Source organism: Marmota flaviventris, chromosome 12 (assembly GCF_047511675.1).
Source record: "Marmota flaviventris isolate mMarFla1 chromosome 12, mMarFla1.hap1, whole genome shotgun sequence".
NCBI classification, from domain to species: domain Eukaryota; kingdom Metazoa; phylum Chordata; class Mammalia; order Rodentia; family Sciuridae; genus Marmota; species Marmota flaviventris.
This window is the reverse complement of record NC_092509.1, coordinates 50,271,402-50,298,264: the sequence shown is the minus strand read 5'-3', so window position 1 is coordinate 50,298,264 and position 26,863 is coordinate 50,271,402. Positions and strand designations below refer to the sequence as shown.

At 34.2% G+C, this 26,863-nt stretch overlaps 1 protein-coding gene across 1 annotated transcript in view; it reads right to left on the bottom strand.

Annotated features, from left to right (window-relative positions):
* The window catches only part of Fmn2 (formin 2), a 371,367-nt gene that overhangs the window by 65,400 nt on the left and 279,104 nt on the right, over nucleotides 1-26,863 (bottom strand). Inside the window, exon 12 of the mRNA XM_071619722.1 lies at nucleotides 7,742-7,793. Within this exon, the coding sequence (XP_071475823.1) occupies nucleotides 7,742-7,793 (52 nt within the window). The remainder of the gene's footprint in view (nucleotides 1-7,741; nucleotides 7,794-26,863) is intronic.

Here is a 26,863-nt window from a genome sequence, read left to right as displayed (position 1 = left end):
ACACTCTCCAAAGCAGAAAGTGCTTAAGTTCTTCTATTCAGAATGCATTAAAGTCAACAAACAAGAAACATTTCAGGAGAGACCACCACCCTAGAATGTTCTTTTTATAATTAAAAGTGGTGAGCAAATCTGCAAAGAGCATCATGGAGTCTCACACTGGTAAAGGTCAGTGGATTTTATAAAAGTTTAAATAATGCACCCACAGAAGAAAACAAAGAAAGAAAAGTGCTGTACCTAAAATTTGCCACATGGCCTGGAAAGAAAAATGTATGAAATACAGGTTTCTACCATCAATCCTAGGAAGGCTTGCTCTGATGGGTACCCAGACATAAATCTTTTGGCAGGATCCGAAGTAGTTAACTAAGAATCCAACAAACTCTAACTTTGCTTTACTTTATCAATATTGTTAAGGGAATGATGTCATTGTTTAGGGGTTTTGCAAAGACATTCCATGTCACTTCAGTTTTTAATACCAGGCTGGAGCCTGCATGGTCTGCCAGCATAAGCCAGATAAACAAAGACCTGTAGTCTTTCTATTCATCTTGGGATAGTTACTCAGAAAGATTCTGGAAAATATGCCTATTATGAACTAAACATTTCACTTTTCATTTTATCCATGTGCCAGAAGTCCATTCCTTGGATAAACACTTTACAAACTGACACTCTCAAAGTCACTAAACATGATAAAGTATGTGTGCATCAGTTCAGGACGGATTAAATATTTTCTCTCCCATGACGAAAGAACAGTTATATACTATATGAAACCACTGGGCCCACATTCCTTTCCTTTTTTTTTTTTTGTTTTTATTTTGCATGAAAGATTAATTTTCCATTTCAACTCATTTGTTATGCAATCTTGGCTTTGGTAAAATATCACTCAAGCAATATTACATGCAGAAATAGGGTTTATTTTTTAAAATGTGCGATTTAAAGTTCTCTCATAAATGTGCTTTCTTCCATTACTATTTCTTGCCTCTGATTACTGATTATTTTCAACTGCCTTTGCAAATATTTAAGTGAAGTGGGAGAGGGAAGGGAACCTAATGTATTCTCCTTAAGAGTTAAAACAAGGACCCTATGTGGTACATTAAGTATATTTGTAAGCTATACAGTCAAAACATTCATCACAAAATGCTAAAACAGAGAACAGTAATTTATTACTTCTGTATGATTATGCTAATTGCTCTTTTCTAGTCAACAAATTCACTATAGTCTTATGGTGTGATCAGAAGATTAGTTACAGAGACTGAGGATGTAGCCAGTGCTAAAGCATATCTCTAGCAGGCAAGAGGCCCTGACTTCAATACATGCATACCATCCCCCAACTACCACTAAAAAATAGAAGAAAAGAAAAGAGGATTAATTACAGTTGAGCTGTCTAGTTGTTTTCAGCTCTTGGGGAGGGGGATTAGTTTTCTAGTCTGAAACATAAAAAGAACAGTGTTACGTAACATTTTCAGTAGCATGTATATGTCCTATTGAAAAATAAAAACATCTTCAAAAATGAATGTTTCCATCAACAGGAAAAATCACCAACTTCCTTGAAAAATATCCCTTTAAAATAGTTTGAGTGGTTAGATGCATGTTGCTCTGACGTTACTCCACAGGGTATCAAGTATTATGCCTTACTCACCCTGATTTCCTTTATCTAGAATGTCAACTAAATTAACTGACAAGGGTAAGTTACCTAACACAATAGATGCAGTGTGATGCATATTTTACTTTTAGTTATTTCTATCATCTTTATTGATGTTAGAAATAAACAATGATAATAAAGCAATAGATAAACAGCATTTCTGAAACCTGTTCTTTTTCCATGTCAAAAGTCAAAAGTCAAGATATGATTTTCATCTATGGAGATCAAAGAAATACTAAAAAAAAAAAATTTAAAGAAAAATCTGCAGCTACCCATAATTTACCAAATAATTAAGATTTCAGAGTGTAATACAGTTGATTTTGTAACTCTTAGCCTTCTTACTCTTTAAATTTAGATATAAAGGAATGACCATTTATTAGATAAATCCAAATTTTCTACATTCTTTGCTTGTGAGCTGACACAGATGCTAAGTAATTCTGTGGGAAAATAAAAACAATCATAGTCAGTCTTGTGATATTTCTCCACAATTAAAGAAAGCCATGTATGCTAATTAAAAATAAAATGAGAAACTGAAATAAACACACACAGTGGGAATGTAGCCAACCTTAACAACATTCCACTGAAATCCATCTTGTAATACAATATGATAGTTTGGCTTCCCAATAAAATCATCTGAAGATTGGAATATATTTGTTCGATTTGTATTTGAGTTTTGGATATGGTTCAAGACTCATCTGTCTCGTTGCCTTACTTTCTGGAAGAATTGAAGAGTTCAGTCAACTTATTTATTCAAAAGCTATATATTTTTGTTCATGTGAAATAGGAATTCAAAGTTGCACTTTTTAGATTAATAGAAAAAGGCATGATTAAACAGTCAGAATTAGTACATAAAATTATTGTCCTAACAAATATGAAAAAGTTCTGACTCATTTTAAACATATACTACCATTGTTTCTTTTGAATGTTTTTATTTAGACATAAAATAAAATGATCTGAAAATACAATATTCTACTATAGAAAACAATTTTAATTATTTTCTTGATAAAAGTTCAGCTTATTCATTTTAAATGGAATGACATTTTTTTAAAAAGGCCCTACAACAAAGAAAAATTAATAAAATTCCTTTCAAAGCAAGATGACAACCCTGTATGTGTGCTATATTTACAAAGCATTTGCACATGAATAAGCTTTGGTAGCAAGGCCTCCTATCAGCCATACTCCAAGAAGCTTATGAACAGCAAAGGAGAGCCATTCCATTCTCCCAGACCAAAAGGATAAAAAGGAAGGATGAGGTTCTGTCCCTTTTACAAATGAGGCCAAGGCTCTTTGTGGTTTATTCAGTTGCATTCTGGAATGACAGAGCTGGTTCAGAGGAAATGTCAGGGCCCTGTCCACCACACAATCCTGCTTTCTTTCATAGAATAGTAACCTGGGTGAGCATATGAAATACTAAATTGCCTCAAAACCTTTGGGCAACATCTTTTGGTACAGAAAGGGTTGTTTAGTGACTATAGGATCATCTTTTGATCCTAAAGGCATTTGATAGATTCACTCAGCAGTCACAATATTCTGTAAATGACTCTCATTTCAAAAAATCAAAGCACTTAAATTGGTCATCAATTTGACACTGAGTCTCTTGTCACAGGGTATAAAGTAAATGTAAACTTTCTTGAGCATTAATAACATCACTGAAGTTGGGGGGTGGGGGAAGCACCTCACCAGAAAATTCTTTGGATTGGGAGGTTTTTCAATATAATCATACAACTGAAATTTCCCTGTTTATTTTCTGTTTCAAGGTAAAAGGGCTAATAGAAGTGTGGAAACTGAAGATCAGTTTAAGCAAGCAAACCAGGTAGCATCAGTTTTTTTTTTTTTTAATATACCATCTTACCTCCAAAATGGATTTCACCTGGTTTAGGACACCATGATACATAGAACATAATAAGAATAACCAAATAGAAGGAAGACTGAGAAATCATAGGCCTGAATAAATACATATTTCTGGTTCTTGTCTCCCTTAAGGCCTTGTTGAGGCAAATGAAATATTTAGAGATCAAATAAACTGATTGTGTGTTTTCTTTCAGTTCTGGTTGGGGTTGGGGGGTGGCAGGGAGGGAAGGTAAAGAAACTTTTGGTTAATTCAAGCACAAAGAAGAGTGCCATAAACAACCATGGCTTTGAATCCTTAAGATGTTTATATAGATAGAGAGCATATTTGGTTATTCACTGTTGGGGATGAAGTGGTATATGAAACAGTCAAGCCTCGTAGGGAAAAGGAGACCCAGACTTTAGAATGCAGGTCAAAATCCATCATTCCTTCAAATGCATGAGAAGAGCCAGCCAGCCTGGCTGAGTGGAACCCTCAGCACACCAGGCAGAAGCATTTCACATGAACAGTCCTAGGAGAAGCACTTAATTCAGCTGATGCTGATATACTTATTTTGTCAATAGTAGCTACATGGTATGTAGGACTGTAGTAGGTGATTTTATTGTTCAGTCTCACTTCTCTGGGTCAGAGTAATTTATCGGCCAACCCGTCAAGATTGGTCAGAAGTTGTGTGAAAGCCTTTAATACTAGAAAGGCTTATAACATATATTGATGAACCTGATGCTAGTTAGAGAATGTCTCCACGTCTGCCCCACATCCCAACCTGATGCTCATGGGTGTGGATACAGCACAGTACACTTATGCACAGTTTTCCTGACTGCCAGGATTGACTGTGATCCCCAAAAGGATCCTTCCTACTGTCTTCTTTCCTTGTTCTCTCTATTGGATTTCTCATGGAAGTTAAGCTTATTCATTTTAAATAGAATGACATTTTTTTTAAAAGGTACTCCAACAAAGAAAAATTAATAAAATTCCTTTCAAAGCAAGCTAACAAATTGCTTTGAAAGGAATTTTATTAATTTTCCTGTATGTATACTATATTTACAAAGCATTTTCCATTTGGCCTGTTGCTATTGTATCATGGAACTACAAGAGCCCTCTTTAGTCGCTCTCTACCAAGATCTCTGTAGTTTTTCACAGAGCCCACAGGTATGAAAATCCATATAATCTGTTTTTGATAAAATCAGTCCTCTCAGAAGGAAATGAAGATTGTTCATAAGTACACACAGAACCTGTGTGTACTTATACCAGAGCTGAAGCTGGTATGAGACAGTGGGCCGCTTCTCCCACAGGGAAACCCTCTACAAGTAGAAGCTGAGGTAGGTAGTCCCTAACCTTCATGGTCCCCACCCTCACCTTTCCTGGCATAGACCATCCTAGTGGAAGTATTAGGGTCCAGTATTTTTGATCTGTCCACACAGGATAAGAGCTTCCTCCTGGAGTTGTAAGTAGGGGCTGCTGCCTGCTTGACCACAACTGCCTATATTTGAGTTCCTGCAGCAGTTCCCGTAAGATTGGAGATGTATGCACATATCTTTAATTGGTTCTATTTTTCTGGGAAACCTTGATTATATAGAGAGAATGGGGAAGAAGAGAGAATTGAGTCAGAAAGGAAATAAAGGAGCATTCAGTGGAAACTCCTGACTTACTCCCGGGATTTACTTTTGAATATGGAAATTCAAATTTTCTATGGCCAAACTTTTTTCAACCTTTTTTCTTGAAACTAGTTCTTGATACATTGAGAGGAATGGGATATGGCTCACACACCACCAACACAACCTGTTCTTACCAAGATTCAGTAGATTTTCTTGATTAAATGAGTCTTTATTTGCTGTATGCCCTTAGAACAATTTCTAGAACTGGTAAGTGACTCTTTTATATGTCTTCCGCCAATCCAATGTTTGTTGAGAAAAGAGTTCATTTTCAAAGTTGGTCTCTTAGGTATTTTTGTGAATATAAAGGAAGGGAATTTTGAAAAATCTCTATGATATAGGTGCTTTACATATGTTTTTATATCACTTAATTTACTTATCATAAACTGATCACCACATTTACAATGTGGGTGTTGCTCCTCTTTTTTTTCCCAACAGATAAAGACATGGATTCACAAGTAGAGGTAAATCATTAGAGCTATAATAGCAGCCGTTTGTTGCAAACGCCAAAATATAGGTCTAATGCCAAAATTCATGCTCCATAACCATGCCGGGGCACCCAGTAGTGGATTCAATGTAAAGAATGAAAAACAAAAACAAATACTGAGTCCAACATCTAACTCTGGTTTCTATTTCCACCACAAAATTTTGTTAATTGCTGATACTAATAATAATGATGGTGTAAAAATAACACAGCCGTTAACATCTATTGATCACTTACTAAATACTAAGCTTCTGTTAGGGATTATCTCATTTAATCCTTTTCTACAAAATAGGTACTATAACTGAAGGTTATGTACTGGTGTAGGGTCATAGAGCTATCACCTGTAGGAGGCAAGAATCAGACTCAATGGCCATGGAGCCAAGGTTACACAGTCATCCTATACAGAATTAGTATTAATCATTGCCCAGGTTACATGAGACTGCCAAGAAAATGATATTTCTCTTTATTTCTCTGGGGAAATGTCAAATGCTTCATATGACCCATTATTATTTTCTCTTCTGAATGTCAGAGTGATTTGTTTAATTATAAAAAATGGCTACTTTTTACTAACAATTTCATCATTAGCCAGTATATTTTTTTCATGCAACTAACTGAAATCTGTTATGATTTAAGGTCTTGAGCTCAGTTTTTGATTTCCATAGAAAATGACCAATTATGAACAATTTGTCTAAGATAATGTTTTCTATCAACTTGAGAACTACTAAATGTGTGATATCTGTGCACAGAATATAAGGATCTTGCCTAATAAAGTAATGAAAAAGAACCTCTTCAATGAATTTTTTCCCTCAAGAATAATCAGATTCTCTTTAAAGGGTATGATGGTTAATTTTATGTCAACTTGGTTAGGTTATAATACATAGTTTTGGGTCAAACACCAGTCTAGTTGTTGTGAAGGCAGTTTTTAGATGTGGTTAACATCTAAATCAGTAGAAATTAAGAAAAGCAGATCCCTCTTTATAACATGGCTGGGTCTCATCCAGTCAGTTGAAGGCTTCAGACTGAGGTTCCTGAGTGGAAGGAATTCTGTCTCCAGACTGCATTCAAACTCAAGATTGCGACATCAGTCCTACTGGAATTGCCAGCCTGCCAGCCTGCTGACTAATTTTAGACTTACCAGCCTCTATACTCATACCAGCCAATTCCTGAAAATAAATCTCTCTCTGACACCCTCCAACCCCCATATATCTCTAATTGGTTCTATTTTTCTGAGGAACCCTGACTAATACATAATATAGATAAAAAGAAGAATACATCATGAGGCAGCAAAGCAGAGAGATTCCTGAGATTCTTTTTTTAAAAAATATTTATTTTTTAGTTGTACTCAAAACCTTTAGTTTGTTTATTTATTTTTATGTGGTGCTGAGGATCGAACCCAGGGCCTTGCACGTGCTAAGCGAGTGCTCTACCGCTGAGCCACAACCCCAGCCCCTTGAGATACTTTTCTATGCTGGCCTTTGATTGTAAATTTCCATTCTGGAAGTGAAAATGTATCCCAGGGAATCTCTTAGCTTCCTCCCTAGAAGTTACTTTTGATTATAGAAATTCAATAGTTTTTCATTACAAAACCCTTCAACTTTTATTTTTTTTCAAAATTTTAATTTTTGATTGAATCTTTTTTGTTCTAATTAGTTATACATGGCAATAGAATGCATTTTGACACATTGTACATAAATGGAGTATAATAACTTCTTATTCTTCTGGTTGTACATGATGTAGAGTTACACAGGTCGTCTAACCATATATGCACATAGGGTAATAATGTCCAATTCATACTACCATCATTCCTACCCCCTCAATTTTTATGCTTGAAGTAGGTTCCTACTACCTTGCATTTTCTTGTATTACCTTAGTCCTAAATCCTATTTGAAAGAGAAGGTGCTAATCCCAATAATCTGATATTCAGCAGAATTTTACATCATCCAGAGTCATAAAAATAAAATTCAGAAATTTATTGAGAAATTCAAATACACCATTAGTTTTATTTAACATATGAAAATAAGAATTAAACTAATAATTGGTTCCTTGGAATGAAATATACTAAGAACTTTACAAGTCTATTCTTAGAGGAAATATTATATTAAAGGAAGGCAATTTCTCACCATTTATGAGTTTCTGTCAGTGAAGTCTCCTCTGCCTCTTGGTCAATTTTAGCTGAAAATGCAAGAAAAGGAAAGGATGTAATAAACAGTACATAATCTCAGGCAAAACATATTTAAAAAATGAAATTTATTTTAATTTTTTTTGACACTGGGAATTGAACACAGGGGTAATCAACCACTGAGCCACATCCCCAGCCCTATTTTATTTAGAGACAGAGTCTCACTAAGGTGCTTAGTTCCTCGCTGAGTCCCTGCTGAGGCTGGCTTTGAATTTGTGATCCTCATGTCTCAGCCTCCTAGAATTACAGGTATATGCCATTATGCCCAGTTTATTTTATTTGTCTTAATTCTTATGTACTCCAACCAGAAGTTGAGTATGGATTTTAAATCCTTAAATGTCGTATGATTGAAAAGATTATACAGTTTAGAACATTTTTAGGTTCTAAATAATTTATTTATATTATTAGTATTATTTTTATACTAACTTGAGAAATGAAAACACTAATTTTATGTTTACGTCAAATGTGTCAGGGTTTACATGTCAATAATTAGCTGAAAATAATTCTCTCAAGCAAAAGTACAAACATGAAGTTAAGAAACTACATAGCTGGGTGTGGTGGCTCAAGCTTGTAATTCTAGCAATTGGGGGGCTGAGACAGGAGGATTACAAGTTCGAGGATTACAAGTTGCCTTAGCAACTTAGTGATGCCCTAAGTAACTTAGTGAGACTGTGTCTCAAAATAAAAAATAAAAGGGCTGGGGATATGGCTCAGGAGGAAAGTGCCCCCAGGTTCAATGCCCAGGACCCCCCCCCCCCCAAAAAAAAAGGAGGGGAGAGAAACCATCTAACCTTCTATGGAGCTATGGTGAGAATTCTGAACTCTTTACAATTGTGTTCAGATTGTACCAATTGTAACAGATCACAAGTGAAAAATCATAATCTTATTTTATCTAAAACTCTCCCTTTTGTGGTAGTGTGATAATGTACCCATTTATTTGCTTTAATTGTTTAAATACAAAGAATGATAGCCTGACACAAACTCAGAAATCAAATTTGGAAAGGAGATTAATACTTCAAATTGCTTAAAATCACCTACAAATTCCATTGTGTAAAATTAGCATTACACTGTTTTATGTATTATTCCATACCTACCCCCATCCCCCGACCCCTCTCTCTCACATACACACACTTATATTTTGGGGAAAAAAATTCCAAAGACACTGCTATTTTCAGTCTGTTTTATTAGAATAAAAAAATTAGTCTTGACCTGTTCAATTAATTTCCTAGTTGGTGACTCACGGTTTGAAAATCACTGAGCTATAAAATAAAAAGTAAACAAACAAACAAAACAAAAGAACAAATTTTAAAAATCCTGGAACTAGTAAATGAAGAAGTTGTCTTTTTATAATCATTTCCCTCTGGGCCACACTTGGGGCCATTTGGAGACATCAGAAGACAAAGTGGACCAGGGCCAATGGATTATTAAAAACCAGGAACTGTGCACAAAAGAAAACCCATGGTCTCTTTAGCAATTGTCAAAGTATCTTTATCACTACTTAAAACACAATAGTACAGCTTTGGCTGGTTAATGTTTTACAACTTCAGGACAGTGTTTTCTCAAAGGTCTGTGCAGTATCTACAAAGTTATAACTAAGTGTCATACTGCCACTCTTTGCCAGAATTGTCAAAATTTAACAGGGATTTCTCTCTCTCACTATCTCTTTGCTCCTTCCCTCCCTCTTTCCTCCCTTTCTTCTTCTCTCCTTACCCTTCTCCCATTTCCATTGTCTCCTCCCTTTCCCTTTTTGTATTTTAGATTGTTTATATAAATTTACAAGTCAGTCATTAATCAGATTTAAAACAAAACAAAACAAAAAAACCCAGAATCAATGTTCCATGATTTTACTTGGAAATGATTCCAGTCTTATAAAATCTGCTCTGGCCTACCTAGCATTAAAAAAATGATTTTCTACCTAAAACAATTCTAGAACCACATAAAGTTTGTTTAAGGGAAAATAACAAAAGCACCACAATGTATACCACTATCAGGAAGGACATTTTTTTAAAAAAATCTTTTTAAAATACAAAGAATAAGACTGAGATTGGAAGACAGAATTTCTGGACTATTTTAGAAGATTCAAGAAAATTATTTATGAAACTTAAAAACATAAAAGAATGATATGCTAGAGATTCGTACCCTATTCCTTATTCTGTCATTAAAATTAGCTGTGTTGTCTTTGGCAAACAGATTGATCTGTTAATATACATAAAATATCTAGCATAGCGCCTCCAATAATTAGTGGAGACAATAAATGTGCTATGAAATTTTAGAATTGAAGATCTTAAAATTGTTTAAGTGATATAATCCATAATTGTGTTTAACTAAGTCAACTTCTATTTTATTATGTTTCAACTTTATATGCAGATAAAGAGAACACAAACTTGTAGCTTTCCAGAAAACATAAGCCCTTAAATTAGGGTAATTGGAATAAACTAGGTTTCACTTATTCACAATGATTCCTTTTGAATGTATACCAAAACAGCTCTTACTTCAGTACATGGCAAGTTTGGCTTTCAAACAATACCACTTTGATCCAATGTGGCAGAAGATTGATTCGTACCAAAGGAACAAAACATAAAAACAGATCCTTTTACCAAATCTAATTGCTATATTGCAATCATAAAGCCAAATTAGAACAACAGAGACTACTTAAAAATTCTTTACTCTCCATTATTTTTACATGATTTTCAAGCTAGGGGATTTGTATATTCAAACCGTAATCAGCTTTGATAAACAGTCAAATTAGAGATCAAAGAAAGAGCATTAGACTTTCAACTCTTGATGAAGAGTCAACAATTCAATGAACCTAACAGATTTTCCTTTGTATGGAAATCTTAGGAAAAAAAAATTCTGAAAAGTTGAGGGACAATTCTTTTTTTCTGGACACACTGAAATACCTATTTTTAACATGCTGTTTGTATAAATGCACCATGAAGGTTTTGTTGCCACAATTCTTTTAAACATGCTCAGGATGTTCACTTAGTGATAGGTGCAGGATGTGTTTGCTTTAGGTAGTGCGGATGAATCCACTAAACTGAAATGTTATTTCATCAGTGAAAATTAAAACATAATTTGGAATAAAATATGAATAAATCTGTCATTCATTTAGGGAGCACAGACCAAAATCTTAGTCCAACTGCATTTTTCAGTTTGAGGAAAAACTTATACATACTGTGTGCCACCACTGTTATAAGCACAGACATCCAATCACAACTTTGCTAAAAATGACATAGAAAATAAGGTGATTTTTAAAATCTGCAACATAATACCTTAGTATGAATTTTTAATTTCCTCACATTTTTTTTCAGAAATACAAAAATTATTTGCATTTAATTTCTAATGCCACACATGACAAATGGTTTTGAAAGATAGTGTTCTTTTTAGCAACATACATATTTATAATCTGCTGTTGATAAAACTGATCAAAATAAGTATGCTAAATTAATTATATAAGAGATATAAAAGATTTCATTTTCCATTTCAAATAATATGTTTCCCCCTTCTTTTAGAATGTATAGCTCATTTTTTTTTCATTTTTTTTTTTTTTTTGCCACATTGAATGAGGATTACAGCTTTCTAGTGGTTCACAATCAACAATACTGGGCTGGGAGTGTTGCTTAGGGATGGAACACTAGCATAGCACATATAAAGCCCTGGTCTTGATCTTTAGCACCTCAAAAGGAGAAAAAAAGACCAACAAAAAATCTAATCATAATCAAGATTACCATAGGAAAGCTAAAGAAGAACATAAAAAGACAAATAGACACAGAATTGGTTTGTAGTGGTCTTCAAGTTAGCATCAGATCACCAGTGCATCCTGTGCCAGAGCCTCCTAAGTAGCCTTGACCATCTTCCACAGAGTTGCTTGATAACTCCTCTGCCCTAGGGCCAGCCAGAGTTCAAGTCTCGGTGGGCAGCTGCCTCTCCTGCACCTGATACCACAAAAGTTACACTCTCTATTTCCCATGCAATGTGTCCTTACCACTCTGCCTTACATTTCCGGATCCTATTAGGGACAATATTTGGGTGTTGAATATCAGATTTTCAATTAGAAAAACCTGGGTTTGAATTGAAGCTTAGCCTACTAAATTGTGATAGATTCTAATAACTGAACATCACTTTGATACATTTTTTTCATCATTAAAATAGGATAATACTTTTTCATTGAGTTGCTTTCTTTTATTCCCCATACTGGAGACTGAGTCCTGGGCCATGTGCTTGATAAGGCAAGCACTCTAGCATTGAGTTACATTCTCAGTCCTTTTTACTTATTTTGAGACAGGGTCTTACTATGTTACTGAAGCTGTACTGGATCTTGTGATCCTCCTGCCTCAGCCTCCAAAGTAGCTGGAATTATGGGCCTGGGCTACCACATCTGGCATACTTTTTTTTTTTTTTAAGTGAAGAAAGTAAATTTGTTAATTTTATTTTAGTTTTTGGAGGGGGTATGAGAGTTTGAACTCAGGGGCACTCAACCATTGAGCCACAACCTCAGCCCTATTTTGTATTTTATGTACAGACAGGTCTCACTGAGTTGCTTAGCACCTCACCATTACTGAGGCTGGCTTTGAACTCACTATCTTCCTGTATTGGCCTCCTGAGCTGCTGGGATTATGCAGTGTGCCACCATGCTCGGCTAAATTTATTTATTTTTTTACATTATTTATTTTTCTTGGGGGGTGGGATTCTTTCTTTTTGGGAACTGGGGATTGAACCCAGGGCTTTGTGAATGCTAGGCAAACGCTTTCCCACTGAGCTACATCTCAGCCCTAAATTTATTTTTAATTGATACATAAAAACATAAAAATTGTACATATTAATAGGTATCATATAATGTTTTGATACATGTACATGTGTAATGTTTATGTCAAGTTAAACATATCTACCTCCTTATTTGTTATTTCTTTATGGCAAAAAGATTTCAAAATCCTTCCTTCTAGCCTTTTGAACTATATAGTATGTTATCTTTTTTTCCTTTGGTGACAAGGATTGAACCCAGGGGCTCTTAACCACTGAGCCACATCCCCAATCCTTTAAAAAAATATTTTATTTACAGACAGGGTCTCACTGAGTTGCTCAGTGTCTTACTAAATTGCTGAGGCTGGCTTTGAACTCACTATCCTCCTGCCTCAGACTCCTAAGCGGCTGGGATTACAGGCTTGTGCACCGAGCCTGGTTGTTATCTTTATCTGTAGTCACTCTACTGTGCAAGAGCACATCAGAACTTCTTGCTCCTATCTAACTGTAAATTAGTACCCGATGATCAATCTTGTCCCAGTCCTCACTCCCACTGTTCTCCCCAGGCTCTGGTCACCACCAGTTTGAGATCAACTTTTTTAGATTCCACAACTGAGTGGAATCACACAGTATGTCTTTCTGCTGGCTTATTTCACTGAACATGATGATCTCCAGTTCCATTCATGTTGCCCTACAGGAGGAGTTCATTAATTTTTTATAGCCAAAAGTATCCCTTGTGTACATGTACTTTTTATAAATTCATTCATCAATTGATGGACACTTGGGTTGTTTCCATTTCTTGGTAATCATGAGTAATGGTGCAATGAACTTGGTAGTGCAGATGATTCATGAGATAATGTATAAATTGCCTGGTGCATTATAATACTCTTTCTGAAGTTCCCTTCATCTCATTTCCATATCACTTTTACTATGAGAAGGGACAGGGATGTGTTGCTGCCAAAATGTGAAAAGCCTCCCATTTGAGCAGCACCACAAATCTCACTTTTTCATTCTTCTATAAAAAATCTAGATGCAGAACTAAAGATATACTTTGGTAAAATGAGGGTGCTTCTTTATGTCAGTACAGAACAATTATGGCCAAGAACTTTACAAACTCTGGCAATAATTGTAAAATTTCTTTCTACTCAATGTGCGTGTGTACCTGTTTTAATAGACTTAACACAGATTACTTCCCATGCCTACAAGTATAAGCAGAGACTAACAGCTTCTAAGAATTTTTATTTTTAAGACATAGCAGTAAATCAAATTGCTACAAGGTAATTTAATAAATTTAAGGAGGACTTGCTAAAATCTAAAAGATAAAATGATTTTTAAAGAAAATTTGCAATGCTCCTCTGAAGCAGCTCTTCTTATTCTAAACATATAATGGTAACTACTCATATCCTGATATTTGAGATCCACTGCCAAGAAAATGTTCTAAGAATAAGTCTACTGAAAACAGAATTCGTAGTGGAGTGAGAATCAAGAAAGCAGTTGGTTCTCTACTGACCATGGAAAGAACAAGGTGAAGTAATTTAAGGGGAAAAAAATAAGGCACAGTAAAAAGTGGTTTGTACAGAGAAACTTACTATCTCTTATTTTTTAATAGACTAAAACTGTAGAGAACTAGACTTACAGAAGTCAATCAGTCAATTACTGTTCCTTCAGCAGCAAACTGGGACCTTAGATTTTAATGAGAACCTTACAACTGTCATTCTTAACTCCCAATGTCAACTGTTAGACATCTGCAACTTAGGGCAGGGAAAGCCTAAGCTTAGAACATTGAATTGAGAAACACCGAACATTTTAGGAAGCAACCTTTATTTATTTGGGTACTTTTCTTTCTATCTATTCATTTATTTTAGAACTAAGGTATAAGATACTCCTTTAAGTCTGATCTCACCAGAGATCACTAGCAATCATGACCCTATGCCATGGAACATGCAACTGGTTAAAACAGCATTTTAATGGTCCTATCTCAGCACCACAGCATTCACTGATGTCTCCCCCCGCAGGACTAATACTTCCTCCCTCAAATCTCTGCCTCCACAAATATTTCCCGGTGGTTGCTGTCCTACTAAGTTACTATTTTGACCCTATGATTAGTGTCTGTAGTCGCTGTCTGGCTCCAGACTCTTTTGCAATGTGAAATATTTCTGCTGAACTTGTTCCAAATGACTCTGAGTAAGCAGAGGCACGGAATGGACGCCCTCTCTGATCTTGAGCTTTCATGAGGGAATACCACATATTCCCAGGTAATTGGAGACAGAGTTGCATTTGAGTAATATCAGATGGAAAGCAACTCAGAACCCTTTCATCTGCTTGTCTAGGCTCTAAATCTTTTTGCTATTTTTCCTTTTATTTAAAGTGTTAACTAGTTTTTGTTTATAATTAGCTATGAATGTGCATTTCAGTTGCTTTTAAGTGCAGCCAGTATGGGTTATTTTTTAGACAGATGCAGTGCCTTTCCTCTGAGTCATTTAAAGTTGTCATTTAACTGCAGATATATTGCTTTAGTTTTCAGGCTTTGGAGACACTCCTCCTTTTGACAATGAACTAAAAGTCAAGTAAATTTAGTTAGTTTATATATGTCAGGCAGAGTATGACTATCAGAATATCTTTCCTTAGATAGCAAAAGAAATAGACTTAGGGCATCCTTTCCTTTGTGCTGCAAATGTTCTTAGGACAATAAAACAAATGATGTGGAATACTCCTGGGAGGAATAAAGCTAATATCTAGTAGGTATTAAATTGCAATGTAGTCTTTTTAAATGCTTTTCAGTTAATTCTGAGGATTACCTCAGCTTTATAATAGAAATATACACCACTTTTATATATAGAAATATTGGTGTATATAAATAAAATATAAACATTTGCAATTAAAACTCAAGAAATAGACACAATAAAAAATGTTGCATACTTCAAAAATTTGCTATATGTGGCTTCTAGCCAAATCTAAAATACAGGAAAGTCAAGCATTATTATCAGTCAGCCTGATGTACTTATTGAAGTGATCCTCAGTGAAATTTCTTTCTAAATTTTCATTTTAAACCTAAAAATGTTTTGAATATGAAAAAACAGTGTATGTATATATATATATATATATATATATATATATATATATATATATATATGTGTGTGTGTGTGTGTGTGTTTGTATATATATTAACACACACATATATAATGAGTTTCACATTCTTTAGACACTACAGTGTACTTTTTACTCTTTAGTTGTTGATTTTCAAATAGAAAATTTTTTGTTGACTCCACCTATTTTTTATAGCCAATCATACCCAAGAGCTCTACATTGTTCTACAAACAGAAGAAGAAAATCTGATGGACTTTCACTAACATGGCATAAAAATACAGACACATCTAAGACCAACTCCATCTCTTTTCTTTATCAAAAAATGACCATTCTACTGAAGAAGATAAATCCAGCATACTCATGAATACCAAAATGAACTTAAATTTGGATCTTTCAGAGGAAACAAAACTTTTTTGTTGTTGTTGTTTTTTCTTTTTTTGGGTACCGGAGACTGAACTCAGGGGCACTCGACCACTAAGCCACAATCCCAGCCTGTTTTTGTATTTTATTTAGACACAGGGTCTTACTGAGTTGCTTAGTGCCTCAATTTTGCTGAAGCTGGCTTTGAACCTGTGATCCTCCTGCCTCAGCCTCCTGAAATTCTGGAATTACAGGTGTGCACCACCATGCCCAGCTCTATGAGTTTTTTAACCAAAAATAGGCTAACGCATGTTGTAAGACTGAACTTTTAATTTGAAAAGCAATACTAACAATTCCAACTTGCAGATCCAAAATGTGAAAACACAAACTGCTTGGAAGAAAAATCTGAAAACTAAAAACAACTTTTCCTGATATGTATACTTTTCTTCCTAATTTTACTTGACAAAACAATGCTTTAAGGCTACGGCATTTCAATCCTAGAAACAGAAACCACAGAACATGACAGTATTTCAACCCACATTTGAGCCTCTAGTATATTTTTGGAGTACTTTGTTGGGACTCGTGTACAAATACACATCATTACAATCTTTTCCTTCAAGAAAATGATAGATAGAAAGACAGAAATTCATAGTAAAGTGTGTAGATGTTTATAGAGATGTGTCAATGGGAATGCTAAGGTAGATGCAGATATTACTATTCTAATTCTTTATGTATAAGAACCCACAATCACACATGGCTAGAGGAAAAGAATTAGAATTATTCCTTTTACAATCAGGAAACCAGCAGTTAAGAAACTTGCCCCAGACATTAGGAACACTAAATGAGAGAGACAGGATTCAGACTCCTGCAGCTATAACGTGTAGAGCTGCTTAGCTCAGTCAAGTGAAATACCCATTTGCCTACTTTTCTCTGACAAGTCAGAGGGAAAAACAAGGCAATGCACTGGAGTTTGGAAACAATGAATAATATGGAAGCAAGTCAAGGAGGAGAGACTGGAGAGGGTAAACACAGAAAGAAAAAAGGCTGAAAAGCAAAAGCCCTCCACTGTCCATAGCGTCAAGAAGACACAAAGGAAACAAGATGGGAATCTGTGCACAGAGGAAGGTCCTGCCTCTTATGGTCTGGATGCTATCATCATCAAAGCAAAGGAGATTGATCTGAGCTCCATTCAAAGTTGTGGAAAGAAACTTCCACTTCTGCGCTCCCCAAGGACCAAACTTATTCTCTTGCTGTAATCAGTAGGAAAACCTGATAAAAAATGCTAAATAACAGGGTTGAGGATATAGCTTAGTTGGTACAGTGCTTGTCATGCATGCACAATGCCTTGGGTTCAATCCCTAGCACCACAAGAAAAAAAAAAAAAAACAAAACCCAAAACCTAAATAACAGTTTTCTTATACTGAACAACAGGCAGCACAGGACTCTGATCTCTGTTGAGCCCTTCGATCTTCCTGGATTTCTGTGTAAAGATAATTTCCAGACTGTGGGTCCTGGGAGGGAAAGCCCACATAAGTCAACAAGGCTTGTGGGCTTTCACAATAAATAACAGTTGAAGGAGGTTGAAGTGCATGAAAATTGGAGGACAGAGGTCCAGAAAAGAAATATCCTTGCAGAAAAGAAGGGTCAGAAGTCTATAGTGAGGTCTTCTTGACGTTTTGCTAGGTATAAAGTGGCATATGTATGTAGAGAAACGCCACAAGTCTAAGCAAAGAACAACCAAGGAATTAAATAAGTTGTACAATTCCCAAACCCTTTCAGGGTCAAGAGATGTTTGACGTCAGAAGAACCAGAGTGGAAAGCTATGGATGACCTAGGGTAGGATGGTTATTAGAGAACCCAGCAGAGGGAAATCCTTATTACTGGAATTGAAATACCAAAAGTCTGAATGATACTCTAGAATAGCCTAAGAAGGCTTAAAAACAGACTTTTATGGGTAAAAAAATTGAGTCACACATTATTTAAATTTTCTGCCTAAACAGAGCCAAATGCTCTTTAGAAGAATCTGAAAAAAGGCAAAGACATAGAATCTTCTCTGCAGCCTCCAGAAGGTACACAGCCTTGTTAACAACATTATCACTTTTACCCATTTTGGGTTTCTGACCACCAGAATTATAAGAAAATAAATTGTGTTATTTTAAAGCCACTGAGTTTCTCATAAATTGTTATAATAACAATAAAAAATGAATACAGATTTCTCATCAGAAATCGTGCATGCGGAAAATCAGAGAACAATATCTTAAAGTGTGAAAAGAAAAAAATTAACTTATTGTTATGGTTTGAAAAGGTGTCCCTCAAAGGCCCATGTGTTAAAGGTTTGATTGTCAGTACGTGGAACTATTGAGAAGTGATGTTCTTTAGGAGATGGGTCTAGTAGAAGGAAGTTAGGTCACTGGGGACACACTCTTCAAGGAGATATTGGGACCCACCCCTCTCTCTTTTCTTTCTCCATGAATTCAGCCATGATGTGTTGTACTGCCACAGGACAAAAGCAACAGGACCAAGTGACCATGGATCTTTTAAACTGGTTGTCTCACATATTTTATCACAGCAATGGAAAGAGGACTAGCACAACTGATATCTGAGAGTTTCATAGTCAGTGAAAATATTTTTTAAAACAGGAAAATAAAGAAAAATTTTCAAGAAATGAATGCTAAAAAGATTCTGTATCTGCAAATCTGCACATTGTAAAAACTTCAAGGAAATTATTTAGTTAAATATTTAGATATTTAAGTTAAAGAACATATAAATGAATGAAAAGAGCTGGAAATGTTACTTGCATGAATGAATATGAAATGTTTCTTTCTTATTTTAAAATTCCCTTAAAGATAACTGACTTAAATAGATAAAGTAGGATAAGATATTATTTTGGTTATAATATATGTAGAAGTAAAATAAATGACAACAATACCAAATAGCACAGGAAGGAGAATGAGAGTGTATTGTTGTAGAGTTCTTGCACCAAATGAAAAAGTTCTTACAATTTCATTTGACAAATTAAAAGGGCAAAACACTAGAGTAACTACTGAAAATATAAAACAAAGATGTAGAGCATTATAATTCATGGTGGGAATAAAATTAAATATTAAAAAAAATACTCAACTAACCCATAGGAAACAAGGGGTAAGAGCAAAAAAGGAAAAACAATAGCTAAGACAAATAGTAGATGAACAATCCAAAGATGATAAATTAAACCCAACCATAATTACATTACTCCATACTACAATGACATGCCAGGATGTTAGACTTGATGAAGTTAAACTCTGTGCTCTCTAGAAGAAACCTGCCTAAAATATAAACACACATTCAGCTTAAAAGTAAAAAGACGATGCATACTGTGCAAACACTAATCAAAATAAAGCTGAAGTAGCTGTACTTAAATCAGACAACTTAGACTTCAGAGTAAGACATATTACCAGGAAAAAAGAGGAACATAATATAATGATAGATTGATTCAACAGAAAAACAATAATTCTAACTATATATGTACCTAAAAACACAGCTTCAAAATACATAAAGCAAAAATGAACAAGCAAAACTGCAAAGAAAAGACAAAATCTCCAAACTGAAAAACTGAATGGAAAAATAGGCAATAGATAATTGTAGGTAGAGATCTCAACCCTTTTCTCTCAGTAACTGATATAGACAGAAAATCAGAACACAGAGGATTTGAACAACATTATAAAAGCAATGGAGACTTTTGCATGCACCCCTGCAAGGTCACTGCTGTGGCTATGGAATGAACTAGAGGGAACAGAGGCTGGAGGCACATTCATCAGTTGGGAAGCTATTGCAATAATGTGGAGGGGTGGAGTGGGAACACAGTTAGGAAAGAATGACTGAGAGATAATCCATACAAAGAATTTTAAAAAATTAGAATCAGGAATGCTCCTGAAGTTTCATCTGGGGAAATGGATGGAAATAGAAAAGTCCAAAAAGGCAAGTATTTTGTTTGATAGTATTAGAAATAAATAAACCTAAATCCACTGTTTAATTAAACAAGAACATCTCCATAAATTTTGTGACAGATTTTTGGTATGTCTTATAACCATCTTCCTTGACTTGACAAAAACATCACATTGTTAAAGCTTTCAAAACCACATTAAAAGAAATCGAATTTTACCCTAAAAAATGACTTAGGTTTGGTTTTTCCTTAAATATGTAATAATAAATATATATAAACTTTACAAATATTCCTTACATATAAACATTTTATATAACAAAATATTTGAAGTATAATGTATTCCTCATATACAAATATAAGCAATTATTTATTAACAAAAAGGGAGGAAAACTGGAAGAAAAATACTTGCTACTGCTTAGTCCTCCTTACCTCCTTACCATGTCTCCTTAATATGACAGTCATTACTAATTACTCATGCTACTCTTTCAAACCCAAGAATCAAGGTAAATTCAAGAGAGATCCTCAGAGCTGAAGAGAACATTATCAATTTACCGGATTTGGCAGAGGAGATGAGATTATTCATCATCGAGTGACATGACTTCACTTGTAAGTTCATGCACTTTATAAATGTCTTCCCAAGATTCCAATCATGTGAAATAGAGAGGAGAAGTTATACCTGGGCACTGTGCTGTGCCGCGGATGTATGCTTCACCAATGAGTACTACTTAACATCAGAGTAGAGATCAGGAACCAGAGACCTCCTACATGAACACAATCCCTCAATTCTTATGTCCCTAGCTGTCCAAAAGTCCAGGTAACATCTAGTGAGGACACATGTAAAGCATAAATCAATAAGCTGGCAGATTTTAGACATTATCAGAAAACCTATAAGTTCTCAATGGTTAAACTTAAGTTATCAATATTTTCCTCTGAATCAACATGTTGATATTTCAGAAGTAACTATAGACTTGGATTTCATTATGCCAGAAATGCTTTTAAAAAAGAGCCTTAAAATTTTAAAAGTGTTAGTTTTGAAACAAATGGTTTTTTTTTTCTTCAAAAAACTAGAAAGTTTCACATCAGCCATTAAGGAATATATTCAGGTTTTTGCCACAAGAACATAACAATTTGGTCACGATTCATCTTCATGGTGGAACCTACCCAAATGCCCAGTAAACAAAAGAAGAAGAGTTTAGACTTAATCATAAAAGAAAAAAAAAAAGTGCAGTTAATGATTCATTATGTAATATGGAGGGCAAAGAATATTTTAAAATTACTTTTTTTTTTACAGAGAGAGAGAGAGAATTTTTTTTAATATTTATTTTTCAGTTTATTTTTATGTGGTGCTGAGGATCGAAGCCAGCGCCCCGCGCATGCCAGGCAAGCGCATCACTGCTTGAGCCACATCCCCAGCCCTTAAAATTACATTTTAAATATATTAGCTATTTATTATATATCATATACATCATACATATCTGTATCTATTTTATATATTGAACATTTATTTTGTATATTTTATATCTACAATTTAATGAGTATCACATAATTTAATAATCGTATGTTTGTTATAATTCAATCATTTCCAGGTTACTATGAAATTGTTGGTAATCATATTGTAACAGAATGACAATATCAAGGAAAAAGGAGACATGTTGGGAAATTTTTGGCATTGTAAAAGCAAGAGATTAATTTGGGATAGGATATGATTAATGCACTGGATCAGAGTGAAGTCAACATATCTCAGAAATCTATAGGACTTAATGATGATTAGGTCAGGGAGACAGGACTGCGAAAGTATAGAAAAGAGGGACATCAACAAGAAGATCAATATTGCTTCCACATTTAGGAATGTTGTGATGTTTAGCAGTTCCACACATTGGAACATATTCAAGTGTGCATTGTGAGAAATGTATATATATTCACTGTAATCCTTTTTTAAAAAGCAATGTACCTTTTCCCCTACATCCTCACCAATATTTATTGTTGTTTGTATTCTTTATAACTGCCATTCTGACTTGGCATGAGATGAAATCTTAGAGTAGTTTTAATTTGCATTTCTCTAATTACTAGACATGTTGAACATTTTTTCATATATTTGTTGAGCAAATGAATATCTTCTTCTGAGAAGTGGCTGTTCAGCTCCTTAGCCCATTTATTTATTGGGTTGTGTGCTCTTTTGGTAAGTTTTTTAAGTTCCTTAAATATCCTTGAGACTAGTGCTCTATCTGATGTGCATGTGGCAAAAATTTGCTCCCAAAATGTAGCCTCTCACTCATACATTCCTGGTGGGACTGCAAATTGGTGTAACCACTATGGAAAGCAGTATGGAGATTCCTTAGAAAACTTGGAATGGAACCACCATTTAACCCAGCTATCCCATTCCTCGGTCTATACCCAAAGAACTTAAAATCAGCATACTATAGTAGCATAGCCACATCAATGTTTATAGCAGCTCAAGTCACAATAGATAAACTGTGGAACTAAAATAGATGCCCTTCAATAGATGAATGGATAAAAAAATTGTGATACATATATACACACACACAATGTAATACTCTCAGCATTAAAAGAGAATAAAATCATGGCATTTACAGGTAAATGGATGGAGCTGGAGAATATTTTGCTAAGTGAAGTAAGCCAATCCCAAAAAACCAAAGACCAAATGTTCTCTCTGGTAAGTGGATGCTGGACCATAACGGGGGGAGGGCATGGGAAAAATGGAGGAACTTTGATGGGGCAAAGGGGACAGAAGGGTGGGGAGGGGGCCTGGGGGGCAGGGAAAGATTGTGGAATGAGATGGACATCATAATCCGAGGTACATGTATGACTGCACATATGGTGTGATGCTACATAGTGTACAACCAGAGAAATGAAAAGCTGTGCTGCAATTGTTTATAATGAATTAAAATGCATATTGCTATCATATATACTTAATTAAAATAAATAATTAATAAAATAAAAACAATGTAGTAAAAAGGTTGACAAGGAAGAAAATTAGCAAACAACTTCTGATATATTTTTATAATGAAATACTATTAAGGTCATTTAGGAAAATGTACAAATTATTTTAAAGATCTTATAATGTTAAAAAAAACAAGATAGACTTATGTTTTTAACAATATTATAGGCTAGATATCTAAACAGTTTCACAGCAAACTTGGATTAAAAGACTGAATGCATGGCTGAGTTGGATAGAAAATAAGGAAAATTCTCTGAGGCCGTAAAAGCAAACAGGAGCAGAATTCCAAAGAGGCGTAAACCAGCTCTACCCTTAGGTATCACTTTGGTTTGATGCCACACAGGAAAATTTTGAACAGGACTAAAATCTTTCTAGGTTCCCAGAGACATCTTGGGGAAAAAAACTCAAAAGTATCACCTCCATTAAATTAGACATTAAGGAAACATGTCCATCTCATGGCAGCTCTGGGTAGAAGGGGAACCTCCTCATATGAGTTCATAACCCCAAATGGGATCTTGCACTGTGCAGGGACACAGTGCATAACATGGGAGTCTAACCTGCAGGGCAAGAATTTATTTAAAAATAATTCTTGGTTGGTAGTGCTTCCTGATGATTAGCCAAAACAAACATAATGAGAAATAAAAACATAAAAGGGCCTGAGAGAAAAATTTAGATTAGAAACAAAGAAACAAAAAATTGGGTCCAAGTCTAGTTGTCAATGCAACAAGGAAGAAGGATCAAGGCCTCCAGACGGCTGAAAGGAATTTACTTTGAACTCAGAATTTCATAATTAGCAAATCTACTCTCAAAACTAAGTGTGATATGAAGATATTTCAACACAGACAAAAGTAATTTACAACCTAGAGTTCACGCGAAAGTAACTTTTAAAGGATTGACTTTGGAGTAGTAAAAAATATTAGAAGGCAGCAGAATTTGAAGAAATGGTGAGCAAAAATGGGATTGGTTAAGCTTAAAGCAAAAAGTGAATATATAAAACATAATACTTCTTTGTTTTGGGAGTCATAAAATATAAAATAAAAATAATATACTGGAAAGAATAGCATAGAAATAGGTAAGATTCATGTTAAAATAGTCTAAGTACTTGAATTAATTGGAGGGAACTAAAAATAGCAACTTAAGACTTTGTTAAAAGAATTGTGTTAATGGAAAAAAATTCTGTATGATGTCACTTATATGTAGTATCTAAAAAAAGAACAAAACTAAACCCCCCAAACAGAGTAGAAACAGAGTAAAAAGGTCAGGGATCGGGGGTGGGGAAAATGTGGAGACTAAAGTCAAAACTACATTGCTGCAGTTATGTAGGATGAATAAGGGATCCAGGTACAGTATGAAGAAAAGAGATGATGATACTGTTTCATATACTGGAAATTTACTAAGAAGGTCACGTTTAGATACTTTTACCACCACTCCAAATGTAACTATGTGAAATGATGTTAACTACAAGTTAACTATTTGACTGTAGTAATCATTTTACTATGAAAGTACCCATCAAAACCACTGTATACCGTAGACACAAGAAGAAAAGAATTGTGTTAAAATATCAATGTTGTGTATAAAGAATAAAAATACAGAAAATAACTTTCAAAGTAGTAAAGGGGAAAAAATTCATGAGCTGAAAGCCTTCAAGCAGTCTATGGTAAATTATTTACAAAGATGGCCAAAATAATTATTTCTAACCTTCTAATCATGCCCCTTTGCAAAATGATATTTCCACTCTTCCTGTCTATGCAGGGAGAAGCCAGAGAAATATGGCCAGAAGAGAGGAATGGAATAAAAAAGAAACAAAACCCCAAATTAATATATTAATAAGAGAGTTCAGAACACTAACAGGTTGCAATTCTTTCTACAATAATTATATAAATTTTGTAGATTTTCAAAAAATAAGTGTGATTCACAAAATATAGAAGAAAAAAAACCCAAAGACTTTGATAATAAATCTGCAAAAAAGGTAAAGAACTTAATAAAATTGAAAAACTTTTTAGATAGTCATCAAGAGACACAGATGTCAATCTTTATCATCTTCATAGATATAAATTCTTGCTATCATACACATGTCAGTTTTATGGACTCTAAAAAATAATTGTGTCCAAATCCTAACAGATGATATTCTCCAACTCCACCCATTTACTGGCAAATGTCATAATTTCATTTTCTTTAAAGCTGAATAATATTCCATTGAGAAAAAAAAAAAAAAAATATATATATATATATCACATTTTCTTTATCCATTTATCTATTGAAGGACACTTAGGTTGATTCCATAGTTTAGCTATTGTGAATTTGATTCTACAACATGTACACTCAGAAAAATGAGAAACTATATCCCATCTATGTTTGATATATCAAAGTATATAAATGCATTCTTCTGTCATGTATAACTAATTAAAACAAATAAAAATAATAAAAAAGGAATGAAGACCTAAAAAAAATCCTAACAGATATATATATATATATATATATATATATATATATATATATATATATGAAATTGATAACTTTCCAAGAAGCATAACTCTCCTAAAGAAGGGATGGATTTAAACTTTGCACATTTCAAGACTAATTAGAAGGCTATAATAAATAAGGCAGTAAACAGGTTTTATTATGAGGATAAACAATGCAATAGTGTGGAGAAAATCCAGGAAAACAATGAGAAGAGTCTACATGATAGAAATGACCTGCCTATTAACAGAGAAAAGATGGCTTATTCAACATATGGTACTGAACAACTAAAACATCTGACAAAAAAATATTGATTTGTGTCATAGACCACGGGGGAACTCTATTTCAAATAAATTGAAGGATTAAATGTGAAAATAAAACTATTAAAATATTTACAAGAAAATAGAAGAAACAGATATATATTTATAGTAGATAAGAATTCCTTAAATGAGGCAAAAATTATGTTGATAAACATTGAAATGTTGATAAATATAACTACAGAGAAATAAAGAACCCCTATTTATCAAGTCAGCAGAAGAAAAATTAAATGAAAAGCTCCAAAGTGGGAGAAGTGTTTGTAACAACTTAATTGGTCATGTTTTATATCCTAAATATCTAAAGAGTTTTTAAATAATAAGTAAAGGACACATTGATAGAAAAATAGCCAAAGACTCAAAAAGATATTTCATAGACAAGGAAACAAGTATAAACATGTGAAAATACATTATTTCTCATAAATGATCAGACAAATGAAAATTAAAAACTGAGTAGAATACTATTTTAAAGAGTAGATTGGGATTTAAAAAATTAAATCTAAGAATCAAGTACTGGAAAGGTTTTACACAACTGGAACTGTGCTGGTAGAAGTATAGATGAAACTAATTACTTTTAAAACATTTTGGTTTGATGTTGATGGCCTGAAGATTCACATACCTATGCCAGCAAATCCTTTCCTAGGTGTGTAAACTCCACAAAGGAGTTTACACACACACTAGGAGTTATGAACACAAATGTTCAGCTAAACATTTTCCATAATGGATATGAAATGAAAAGAAGAGGAAGGAAGATTATGGCGTTTCACAGTGCTGCAAAGGATAAGAATTTTAAAAATAGAATCATATAAATAAACAGAAGAATCTCAAAAGTGATTTTCAGTATAGAAAAAATAACAAGACAAAGAAGATTATGTTTATATTTCCACTTATACAAAGCTCATAAACTCATAAATCAAAAGGTTACAATTTAAAGTTTTGGAAAAAAATCTGTAAGGAGAAAGCATAGAAATGATAAATGCAAAATTCAGGATAGGGGTCATCTCCAAAGGAAAACACAGGCATAAGACTGAGGAAAGAATAACAGAAGAGTTGAAGATAGTTTTAATGTTCTATTCCTTGAGCTGGGTATGTAGGACTGCTGATTTCATTATAATTTCAGACCTCATTTAGGCCATAACATATACACTCATCTATGACATAATCCTATTTTTGTTAAATAAATCAGCATTCTCCCAGCAGAGGCTGAACAAAGTGACACCC